Genomic DNA, 12472 nt, shown 5'->3' on the forward strand with positions numbered 1-12472 from the left:
AAAGAATCAAGGTTCTTGTGTTTGTTTCTTGGTTGTGTGTATGTGTGGAAACTTACTAACTACTAGAAGTCTTACATTAAAATCACATGCAATGATATAAATATTTTTATTCTATGGTGTCTTATGTAAGTATCATCTCCAAAAGAAGAATTTGAAATAGCATATGTAATAGGTTTGAGCTATTTTCCTAAACCAAAAGTTGTATTTCACACATGGTCTCAGAAAAACAACGGTGCTGATTTAAAGGTGGTTTCACATCAGTATGTTAACAACAATATGGTATGCTTCTTGGTTTTTCTTAATGGAAAATCTTGCTTAACTTCAAATGAGAAGAAAATGGTAGAAGAGAAGTGAGAATAGGAATTAGGTTACTAGGGTGCACCTGGGTGGCTCAGTCCATTAAGTATCTGCCTTTGGCTCAGGTCATGTTCTCAGGGTCCTGGGATCGAGCCCCGCATTGGGCTCCCTGCTCATGGGGAGCCTGCCTCTCCCTCTCTTCCCCGCTCGTGCTCTCTCTCACTCTCGCTATCTCTCTCTCTCAAATAAATAAATAAAATATTTATTTATTTATTTGTTTTTAAAGATTTTATTTATTTATTTGACAGAGAGGCAGCGAGAGAGGGAACACAAGAAGGGGGAGTGGGAGAGGGAGAAGCAGGCTTTCTGCTGAGCAGGGAGCCCGATGCGGGGCTCGATCCCAGAAGGCTGGGACCATGACCTGAGCCGAAGGCAGACGCTTAACGACTGAGCCACCCAGGCACCCCTAAATAAAATCTTAAAAAAAAAAAAAAAAGGAATTAGGTTACTAGAAACTTTATTTTTGCAAGGATTGCTCTAAATTTTTGGTGTTTTTGTACTGGTGTCTTCAAAACTTTTCTCAATTAAGAAATCTGTCATCCTCCTTCCCCGACAAATGAAAATGGATTAAAAGGCTTTAGAGGGGGGCGCCTGGGTGGCACAGCAGTTAAGCGTCTGCCTTTGGCTCAGGGCGTGATCCCGGCGTTATGGGATCAAGCCCTGCATCGGGCTCCTCCACTATGAGCCTGCTTCTTCCTCTCCCACTCCCCCTGCTTGTGTTCCCTCTCTCACTGACTGTCTCTATCTCTGTCGAATAAATAAATAAAATCTTTAAAAACAAAAAAAAAGGCTTTAGAGGGCACCTGGGTGGCTCAGTGGGTTAAGTATCTGCCTTTGGCTGAAGTCATGAACCCAGAGTCCTGGGATCGAGTCCCATGTCTGGCTCCCTGCTCAGTGAGAGTCTGCTTCTCTGCCCTTCCCCTGGCTCATGTTCTTCTCTCTCTCTTAAATAAATAAATTAAATAAATAAAATCTTTAAAAAAAAATAAGAGGCTTTAAATGTTGGAGGCACAACAGTTATTTTCAGCTTTCAATAAGAAATTAGGGAAGAAAACATAGATTTAAAACTTTCTGATTTTTAAAAAGGTGTCTCTTTTTAAAGCGCTTAAGTGTCTAGGGAAAAAGAAAGCAGCAGCTCTGGAAAACTATAATTTTATGTAAAAACAACAGTATTTAAAAAGAGAGAGAAAGAATTTTAACAGTAAATTCAAAGCATAGCCTCTTATCCTTTAAACATTATTTTTGGTCCCGTATTATAATTTCTATTTTTCCTAAAAAAGACAACCAGCCAGATTCAAAGACCTGATTAATTTGCTGCAGCATTTCCTAAGTGCTGTTCTTAAAGCACTGATCCCATGGAAAACCAATATGTAGAAATACACCTCAAAAAAGGAATCCTATGATCAAGAGAATTTTGGAAAATGGTTGTCAAAATCACCATGAACATTAGTATTATTGTACACTATCATTAAAGGCTCTAAGAAGTAATTATATAAAGTTTTTCACCTTTTAAGTTCAGAATATCCCACTTTTTTTGTCTACAACTCAATTCTCCCAGCCCTTTAGCAAGTATAAGATGTTATCATTTTACTAAAACAGTCTTCTGAAAAATACACACGAGGGAAATGCTGGTCTGTCTCGTGGAATGAGTTTAGCCTATTATTTTATTTTATTTTTAAAGTATTTTTATGATTTTTTATTTTTGACTTATTATTTTCCTAACAAGATTTATGGAGGAAACTCATAAGAATCTACTTTCAAAGAGCCATGTAACATAACTGTCACCTAAATTAATATTTTGATAGAATGATCTCTTAAATCAGTGGAATGATCTCTTAAACATTGAGAATAACCCTAAACTAGCTTACATTGCTTATAAAACTTTTAACCAGTTCATAACTTTTTTCAGTTTTCAAGATTTACAAATGGCATCAAAGTTTTAAAATACCTTCATGATATTAATGTATAATTTTTAAAAATAGAAACTATTTCATGAGGAAAAAAAAAGCAAAGGATATACTCTCTTCTTGACTCCTTTCAAGAGTAAGGAATTACTATGATTTTTAAGCTTTATTCCTTTTTATATATATTAACAATAATCAGTTCTTTTAGGCTAAAAATGTGTTGGAAACAAATACGCTAAAAACAAATCTTACCACTGGGCATTCCCATAATAATGCATCCTCTATTTTTTCTGACTTGGAACATTTTGGCATTTCATAAAGTTTTCTTGGCTCTGATGCAATGCTGGGAGAAAAGAAAAATGAATGATTATTCTTCTTGATAACTGAAACAGTGTTTGCTCAGCTCTGAGTGACTTTTTTCTTTCAGAGATTTGGAATACCAAGATATAACTTGCTATTTTGCTTTCCTTTACTTAACTAAATGTTAACATTTTTTTTTCTGATCACAAAATTCACAATAAAATTCACAGAAAATCTGAAAAATAAAAAAGATTATAACGCTATAAGATTACAAAAATAACCATTATTGACATTTTGGTTCATTTCCTTCTGGTTTTTCTTTATATACATATACTTACCTGCATATTTTTTTCTAAAATTGGATCATATTGAATTCTTTCTTTACTCTTGGACATTTACTGTGAATATCTCTGAATTCCATGGGGTTCATAAACTGTTATTTTAATATTATAAAATGAAAATTAGATAAAGAGTCTATTCATTTTAGGATGAAAATTAGTGGGTAAAAAAGGAAATAACTTTAGGGTTTTTTTTACTCCCAAATTCCCCCCCCCTTTTTTTTAAAGATTTTATTTATTTATTTGACAGCCAGCCAGCCAGCAAGAGAGGGACCACAAGCAGGGGGAGTGGGAGAAGAAGAAGCAGGCTCCCTGCAGAGGAGCCTGATGCGGGGCTCGATCCCAGAACACCAGGATCACGCCATGAGCCGAAGCCAGACGGTTAACGACTGAGCCACCCAGGTGCCCCCCAAATTCCCTTTCAGAAAGGTTGAAGAAGTTTGTACCTCTACCAGTACTGAACACTACATTTTTTATGTGAAAAATAGTCCCTTAACTTTAGTTTATACTTCCCTGATTACTACCGTGATGTGATCATAGACATTTTTCTTTTTTTTAACTGATTAACTTTAAAATTAAATTACTGTTTAGAAACAATTTTCAGGGGCACCTGTGTGGCTCAGTTGGTTACGCGCCTGCTTTCATCTCAGGTCATGATCCCAGGGTCCTGGGATGGAGCCCCATGTCAGGCTTCCTGCTCAGCAGGGAGCCTGCTTCTCCCTCTCCCTCCGCCAACTCCCCCTGCTTGTGTTTTCTCTCTCTCTCTCTCTCAAATAAATAAATAAATAAATAAAAATCTTTAAAAAAAATAAGAAACAATTTTCAGAGTGACAATTTTATCCACCTTTGATGTTCTCTGATTCAAAGGTTTAAACCAAACAATTTCACAGGAATGAAAGCAAGCTCAAACTTCTAAACTGTGGGTGATTCTAAACTATGGGTAAAACACCCCTGAATGCCATAGTAAAGAACTACAACTATTTATTATTAGATCACCAACCAATGCGACCTACGCAGATTTAAATTTATTTTAATTAAAGCAGACACCTCTAAATTGGTTAAGTTACGAAATGGGCATTAAATTAAATTAAATACCAAAGAATTATTATGAATTTCATTAGGTGTGGTAATGACATTATGATCATATAAAGAAATGTCCAGATATCCACTTCCAACATGATTGCATGAGGAGCTTTATGGGCATCCTCTCCAGGAACACTGGTGAAAACTGTAAAAGGACAACTATTTAAAGTCTCTGGAAATGGTCCTAGGGGCATACAGCAAACAAAGAGACATTTATTCAAAAACATCTACTAGAGTTCAGTAAGCATAAAGAGAGTATATGATGTTCAAACTAGGATGTGGTCCCTCCATACTCTTCTTAGCTCAGCAAGATGAAAACTACTCCAGACTGGTATAGCTGAGAGCAAAGGACTCCCTCTACCCCCAGCTCCCAGAGGGCCACCTTCATGGGGGACCAGGATGACAGCATTTCTCATGTAGCTCCCAGCTGCTTGTTGCTGGGGCTGAGTCCTGGGTGAGTGCAGTCAAAAAGTGGGGCTTCCTTCTCCCACCTAGCCCCAACTCTACCTTGGATGTGACATGCCTAAGAATACAGAGGCTGTGATTACCCTTAGCCCACCTCATAAAGCAGTGGTTCCACGTTAAGAAAGGCAAGAAAAGCTGAGGCAAATGTTTGCCTCAACTCCAAATGTTCAGCTTTTAGAGTAGGGGAGTCACTCAAAGAGAAGAACGCCATTGATTCCACACTCCCCCCCCCCACCCCACCACTACCAACTTTAAAGCCTGGGCTTAAAGATTTTGCCTGGGGGGAAGAAGCAGGCCTTAGAGCAGATAGCCCTATTCTCTTCCCAGAGCAACTGACTTCATTTGCAGCAGAGTGTGGAGAAGTCCTAGCCTAAGAGCACTCTCAAAATCAGTGGAGTTTGTGGTAAAAGGCAAATGGGAAGAAATTTATAGATTCACTGGCCATACAGGCTGAATTGTAGGCTGGCTAAATTGTCAGAGAGAATCAGAAAAAGATTGTTGGTAGGATCCCTCCTCAGAACAAATCTCAAATCAGAAAAAGATTGTTGGCAGGATCCCTCTTCAGGACAAATCTCAAACTATCTTCCCTAACTTCTGGTTTCTGATCCTACATGTAAAGAGCTTAGAAGTCATCACTCCTGTCCTCACAAGAAAAAAAGCTGAACAAACACAATCAACAACTGTTTTTAGTTTCATCAGAGAATTAAGGTCACAGAGCAAACTGCTGCCCCCAAAACTAGAAAGAGAGGTGAATACCAAAAATCACAGCTTAGCAGGAGTAAGCCACTGGAATCAGTACTAGGCAAATAAAAACAAGGACACTGGAAGAAATTTTAGCCTTTGACACCTACTGCTTCAGGAAACAACAAACACAGCCTAATCCCTAGCCAGACAAACATAAAAACTCACTCTAAAGACCCATTTACCACAATTCCTTTTACATCACATACAACTTCCAACAAAAAATTACAAGGGGGGCGCCTGGGTGGCACAGCGGTTAAGCATCTGCCTTCGGCTCAGGGCGTGATCCCGGCGTTATGGGATCGAGCCCCACATCAGGCTCTTCCGCTATGAGCCTGCTTCTTCCTCTCCCACTCCCCCTGCTTGTGTTCCCTCTCTCGCTGTCTGTCTCTCTCTCTGTCAAATAAATAAATAAAATCTTTAAAAAAAAAAAAATTACAAGGGATGCTAAAATGCAAAGATTGAAGAGAGGAAGCAAACATCAGAACCTCCTTGCTCAATGGGGAGCCTGCTTCTTTTCCCTCTGCTTGCCGCTCCCCCTGCTTGTGCTCTCTCTCTGTCAAATAAATAAACAAAATCTTTAAAAAACAAAAACAAAACAAAACAAAAAAACCTAAAAACAAAATCAAAAGGAAACGCTAAAAACCAAAACTCCATACAAATAAGAATGTCTTTGATGGGCTCATCAGTAGACTGGACACAGCCAAGGAAAGACTGGTAAACTTGAAGATATGTCAACAGAAACGTCCCAAACTAGAACAAAAAAAATGATAAAAGCAGAACACAATATCCTAGAACTGAGGGACAATTAGAAAGGTGTAATGTACACATGATGGGAATACTAAAAAGATAAGAAAAAGAGAACAGAAGAAATACTTGAAATAATAATGGCTGAGAATTTTCCAAAATTAATCACAAGCACCAAATCATAAATCCAAAAAGCTTACAGAACACCAAAGGGGATAAATACCAAAAAATCTATACCTAGGTATATATTATTCTAACTATAGAAAATCAAAAACAAAGAGAACATCTTGAAAGAAGTCAGAAGAAAAAACACCTTATCTAAGAAGAACAGGATATGAATTACACTGGACTTCTCTTCAGAAAACACGCAAGCAAGTGGAGAGTGAAGTAAAATATTTAAGGTGATGAAACAATCCCCACCTACAGTCTTTTAAGATTCCTGTACCCAATTCCAATATGGGGGGAGGGGGTTCTCCCACACGCAACACCAAGCAATTCTCGGACACCAGCAGAGTGTCCAAGAATTCAACTCAATTCCTATGCTATCTATTAGGAGATAGCATCGGATTCCACAGGTTAAGGATTCAGTCCAATGAGACTGCTCTCCGCCCCCCACTTCAGATGCCAGTCACCAAGCCCCCAGGCTGTTACCTGTGTTTCTGACCCATGGGCTACAGATTGGGGTTCCAATGACCTTCTCCTTAGTTTCTTTTAATTTGATAGTGGCTCCTAGAACTCAGGTAAACATTTACTTATGTTTACCAGTTTATTAAAAGATATGATAAAGAATACAAATCAACACCTAGATGAAGAGATACATAGGAAAAGGTATGGGAAAAGGGCATGAAGCATCCATTCCCTCTCCAGGAAAGCTACTCTCCCTGCATCTCCAAGTGTTCACCAACCCAGAGCTCTTCAAACCCAGTCCTCTTGAGGTTTTATGGAGGCTTTACTGTATAGTTGTGATTGACTAAGTCATTGGCCACTGGTTGATTCAACCTCCAGCTCCCCTGTTGCCTGGAGGTCAGGGGTTGGGACCAAAAATTCCAACCCTCTAATCACATGGCTGGTCCTCCAGGCAACAAGCCTTTACACTCGGGTGGGGTCTGAAAATTAGCTTCATTAATAACAAGACACCTACTTTACCTTTATGGGTCTAAAGATTTTCAGGAACCGTAGATGAAGAGCAAATATATCAGAGAAATATATTTTTGGTCATCTGAATGACCAAATATATATTTCTTTTTTTTTTAATTTAAATTCACTTGGCCAACATATACATCATTAATTTTTGATATAATGTTCAATGATTCATTAGTTGTATATAACACCCAGTGCTCATCACATCACATCCAAATATATATTTCTTATAAATCATTATATTGCACCCAACCAATCTAGAATTTTGTATCCTAAGAAGTTATCCTTCAAAAGTCAAAAAGAAATCAGGTTTTCTCAGACAAACAAAAATTGAGGGAATGTGCTGCCAGTGGATATGCCTTACAAGAAATGTTCAAAAAAGTTCTTCAAAGAGAAGAAAAATTATATAGGTCAGAAACTCAGATCTACCTTAAAAAAGAAAGAACGTTAGGTGGCTCAGTAAGTTAAGTGGCTCAGGTCATGATCTCGGGATGATGCCCTGAATCCAGCTCCATACTCAGCAGGGAGTCTGCTTGAGATTCTCTCCCTCTCCCTCTGCCCTTCCTCCTGCTCATGTGCATGTGCACGCAAGCGCTCTCTCTCTCTCAAATAAAATAAATAAATAAATAAAAGGAATAAATAAAGGTAAAATAAAATTCTTTACTTTTCTTATTCTTAATTGATTTAACAGATAAAAATTTGTTCATAATAATAACAGCAATAAGATACTCAGTGAATATAGCTTATGGGTAAAAAGAATGGCAGCAACGTTATAAAAGGCAGGAGGGAGCAATTAGAAATACTCTATTATAAGGTAACTACACTACCCACGTAGAGGTATAGTGCTACTTGAAGGTGATTTAGATTAGTTGTAAATATGTATTCCAAGTTCTAAGGCAACCATTAAAACTTTTTAAAAAGAAGTATAATTGATATGCTAAAGTAGAAAGTAGAATCATATAAAATGCTCAATTAAAAGCAGAGAAGACAAAAAAAGAATGAAAGACAAAAAAAAGAACAAGAGGCAATGAACAGAAAATAGTTGTAAATATGGAAGTGTATTAAACCAACTATATCAATAATCATTTTAAATGTGAATGGTCTAAATATACCCATTAAAAGGCAAAGACTGTCAGAGTGGATAAGAAAACAGGACTTAGGGGCTCCTGGGTGGCTCAGTCAGTTAAGCATCTGCCTTCATGGCGGGTCATGATCTCTGAGTCCTGGGTTTGAGCCCCATATCTGGCTCCCTGCTCAGTGGGGGAGCCTGCTTCTCCCTCTCCCTCTGCCTGCCACTCCCCCTGCTTGTGCTTGCTGGCTCTCTCACTCTCTCTGTCAAATAAATAAATAAATAAATCTTTAAAAAACAAAACAAAACAGGATTTAAACACATGTTGTCTACAAGAAACCCATTTCAAATATAAAGACGCAGATTACAGTAAAGGACTAGAGAAAGACACACCATGCAGATACTAATCAAAGAAAAGCTGGAGTAGCTATATTAATTTTAGACAAAGTTGACTTCCACAATAAAAATTATCAGGGATAAACAGTGGCCTTACATAATGATAAAGGGGTCACTTCTCCGAGAAGACATAAAAATCCTTAATGTGTATGCATCTAACAACACAGTGTCAGAACATGTAAGACAAACTGATAGAACACAAGAAGAAACAAATCTACTATTATAGTTGGAGACTTCAACATGTCTGTCAGTAACTGGTGGGTCTAGCAAGCAGAAAGTCAGTAAGAATATAGTTGAACTGAACAGTATTATCAATCAACTGGATCTGACTAACATCTAGAGAATACTTCATCCAATAATAGCAGAATACGCATTCTTCTCAGGCTTACATGAAATTCACCAAGAGAGACCACAATCTGGGCCATAAAACACACCTTTACAAATTTAAAAGAGTAGAAGTAATACAAAGTATGCTTTCACACCACAATGGAAATAAATTAGAAGTCAATAACAGAAAGCTGAAAAATCCCAGAAGGTTTGGAAATTAAACAACACACTTCTAATTAACACATGGGTCAAAGAAGTCTCAAGAGAAATTTTTAAATATTTTTAACAAAATGAAGATGAATAAAATATATCAACATTTGTGGGATGCAGCAAAAACCAGTGCTTGAAGGAAATGAATAGCACTAAATGTATATATTGCCAAAGGAGAGAAACTTCTGGGTTGGTGAACACATAGAGATTTAGGGACAGTAGTATGCTCAAAGAGCATGGATATTCTGTACCCCTTCCCACATACCAACAAATCTCTTCTATCTGGCTCTTCTTGAATTATATACATCCTTTTATAATAAAGTGCTAATCTACTAAGAAGTCAATCACAAAAGAGACCACATACTATGTGATTCAATTTATATGAAATGTTCCAAACTACATCTACAGAGACAGAAAGTATACTAGCAGTTGCTTATGGCTAAGGTTGATGGGGCTATAACTAAATGGAATAGGGTTTCTTTTTGAGGTGATGAAAATGTTAACTGTAGTGATGGTTGCCTATATGAACCACAATGGTTCACCAAAATTCCTATCATTGAATATGAATTTCAATAAACTAAAAACCATTAAATTGTATACTTTAGATGGGTGAACTGTTTAGTATGTGAATTATATCTTAATAAAAGCTATTAAGAGAAAGAAAAAAATCCATATATTTTAGAGAAGCAAACTTAAGTGTGGCATGGTGTTTTGAATATGCTTTAGAATACTTAGTAAAAAGGTCAAGGAAAAGGGGGCAATGGGATAGATAAGCAAATGCAGCAAAATCTGGATTCCTTTTGAATCTAGGTAGTGAGTAGATGGAGGTTCACTATACTATTCTCTCTGAAACAAGTTTGAAAATTTTCTCTTAAACCAAAAAAAAGGCAAATACTTCCAAAACAAAACATAGAAACTCTTGAAAGGTGCCTGGGTGGCTCAGGTCATGATCCCAGGGTCATGGGATTGAGCATCCAGCATCACATAGGGTTCCCTGCTCACGGGGAGCCTGTTTCTCCCTCTCCTCCCAGCTCGTGCTCTCTCTCGCTATCTCTGTGTCCCTCTCTCAAATAAATAAATAAAAATCTTAAAAAAAAAACACAAAGAAATTCTTCTCTAAAGCAGCATCTAAATATTAGATACCTGGCTCCCTTGACTCTGATATCTTCTAAGTACAATAAAACACTATACCATACCCTGAGCAACCCATTATTTTGCCTGCACTCTAAAGTAAATTCATTTTAAATTGATATTTGCAAAGATGAAACCTCTAACTTTGGATTTAACAAGATTATTAAATTACAACCCATTTTACCATCTATTCTTATTTTGGGCTCATTTTTTCATTCTTCTTATTTCATTAAGTGCTGATATAGCATGTGGTTCTATAAAAATTAGTTAAGATTAACAGTGAGGTGAATTACACCAAAAATGTTCATCAAAAAGATACCTGCTGACACAGCACCGATAATTGTCAAAATATATTCTTCCTCTCTCATAGGCTATAGGTGACTTGGAATGAGTTGTCCACACATTCTTAAATTTAGTACTTTCCTGAAAGACACAAGGAATTTTGGTTTAGGGAATAACTCTTAAATTTCTACCATGCACCAATTTTAGGTGGGATAGTTAAATCTACAGTTTTCAAAGTAATCTCACGCACGTTATTTAAAACATTACATTCCTATCTTCCTCACTCTGCCCCCACGTGTTAAGCGAGATGACCAAATTTTAGGAAGCTCGTACTCAGGAAGAACCTAAGAAGCTTAAAACTAAAAGCATCTGGCTGTTCTATTAATAGCTATTTACTAATTCCCCAGGTTCAGTGCCTGGATTCCCCTGCTCGTCACATGTGATCTTCTTAAAAAGGGGCTCTAACGCGTAAAAACTGCACCCCGGCAGGAGGCTTGGCCACTAGTCGCCCCGCTGCCCTTGGCCCCATTCCCAGCCGCCGGCGTCACCTGGCACACCAACGCCCTCAGGATGCCCAGGTTCGTCCTCTGCACCACGCCTGCATCCCGCGAGAAGAAGCCCAGCGCCCGGCGACTCAGCTGGCGGCACACGTTGGGTTTCTGAGTTGGGCCCATGGAGGCAAGGGCCGGGTGCGGGATTGGCTGGGCTGAAGACGGGAGCGCCCCTCGCTCCCGCGCCAGGCAGCGGCCGTTACCTCCGAACCTCCAGGCCCCAATTCCTTGACGGGCCCAGGAAAAGCTGACACGGGGAGCCGGGCAAGGAGCGCAAGGCAGTGGGGCGAGATAAGGCGGAATCGGCACCGCCTGAGCGCAGAGTGGAGGAAAAGACACCCCCTTCCAGCCTGCCCCTCAAACACTCTACAGCTCTGGACCCTGGTTGCGGGCAGTGTGACGCCCCCGTAACGCGCGGCCTGGGGCGCCGTTCCCTCAACGGGAAGTGTAGTTCCCAGAGCCCTTTGAGGGAGCCTAGCTAGTTCCCAGAACTACAATTCCCATCAGGCAGCGGGAAGAGAGCTCTTGCGCCGGCCCCGCCTCCAACCAGCCGTGGCCCCGCCCGGCCCGGTCCGGCGGAGGCTGCGCTGTGCGACAGACACCCGTTTCCTGCTTTGCACGCGGCGCGGGGCCGAGCCTCGGGGGCACTGTGCTACCGCCTCCTGGTGTCGGTTTACTGTGCGAACCGTGCCGCCCCGGTGCCCTCATTCCCCGACTTTCGTTCTGGGAGGCCCTGGCCGGGTGCCGAGAGGGGCGCTGTGTCGAGTGCGACCCCCCCCCCCAAAAGCAGAGTCCGTGCTAAAGGTACGCCCCGCGGCTTTCCCCTCAGTCGCACGTTGGACGTTGTGGTTGACGGTTAAACATTTGGGGTCTGTAAACATTATGCTATTGTATTATGAGTTAGTGGTGGAAGATGCTGGCATTCCCACCAAACTAGGGTTGAATTACTCTTTTCCAGAGCTCGCCCTTCTGTGGCCTGCGGAGACAGGCTTGTTTCACGATAACGGCTTTATTTTCCTTCCTCTCACCTTTTTCTTCTTTTGGTAATAAAATGTGAAATGTTTACATTTTTATCGGACTAAGATATTACACGTTGATTCCTCTAAGTAAAAGGTAACTTGGTCAACTACCCCTACGTTATTTTCAGTAATCATGCACTAGGTGTGCCCCGTTGCTTTGCACGTCCCTTGAGGGTGGTGTCTTTCCATCTCCCACGTGGGCTTGGCATGCTACCTCTTGTTCCTACGTGGGCAAGGGAGTGATCGCCGCTGACTGACAGAGCAGAGTACAGTACTGGGAGAGCGCGTTGGGTCACAATTCAAGTGTTTAGTAGACATTTGTCACATCTCTTTTTAACCCTGCTGAATTTCCTTCAGGGCCTGGGGTTTTGCTGATTTTTCATGACTTATTTACAGCATACTGTGGAGTGCT

The 12472-nt window shown here is 39.9% G+C and overlaps 2 protein-coding genes across 4 annotated transcripts in view; one reads left to right on the forward strand and one right to left on the reverse strand.

The window, feature by feature from the left end:
• The window catches only part of DCAF17 (DDB1 and CUL4 associated factor 17), a 43640-nt gene extending 32125 nt beyond the window's left edge, over positions 1-11515 (reverse strand). The window contains exons 1-3 of one of the 2 annotated variants that reach the window (XM_008687112.2): positions 11039-11515; positions 10528-10631; positions 2514-2604 (exon numbers count right to left, since the gene is read on the reverse strand). In XM_008687112.2, coding sequence (XP_008685334.1) covers positions 2514-2604; positions 10528-10631; positions 11039-11164 — 321 coding nt within the window. In that variant the 5' untranslated portion in view covers positions 11165-11515. The remainder of the gene's footprint in view (positions 1-2513; positions 2605-10527; positions 10632-11038) is intronic. The other variant, XM_040643981.1, reaches the window with a different exon arrangement.
• A 101-nt stretch (positions 11516-11616) lies between these two features.
• The window catches only part of METTL8 (methyltransferase like 8), a 90145-nt gene continuing 89289 nt past the window's right edge, over positions 11617-12472 (forward strand). The window contains exon 1 of one of the 2 annotated variants that reach the window (XM_040643998.1): positions 11617-11845. The gene's annotated coding sequence lies outside the window, so the exon portion shown is untranslated. The remainder of the gene's footprint in view (positions 11846-12472) is intronic. The other variant, XM_040643983.1, reaches the window with a different exon arrangement.

Source organism: Ursus maritimus, unplaced genomic scaffold (assembly GCF_017311325.1).
Source record: "Ursus maritimus isolate PB19 unplaced genomic scaffold, ASM1731132v1 scaffold_1, whole genome shotgun sequence".
Taxonomy (NCBI): Eukaryota; Metazoa; Chordata; class Mammalia; order Carnivora; family Ursidae; genus Ursus; species Ursus maritimus.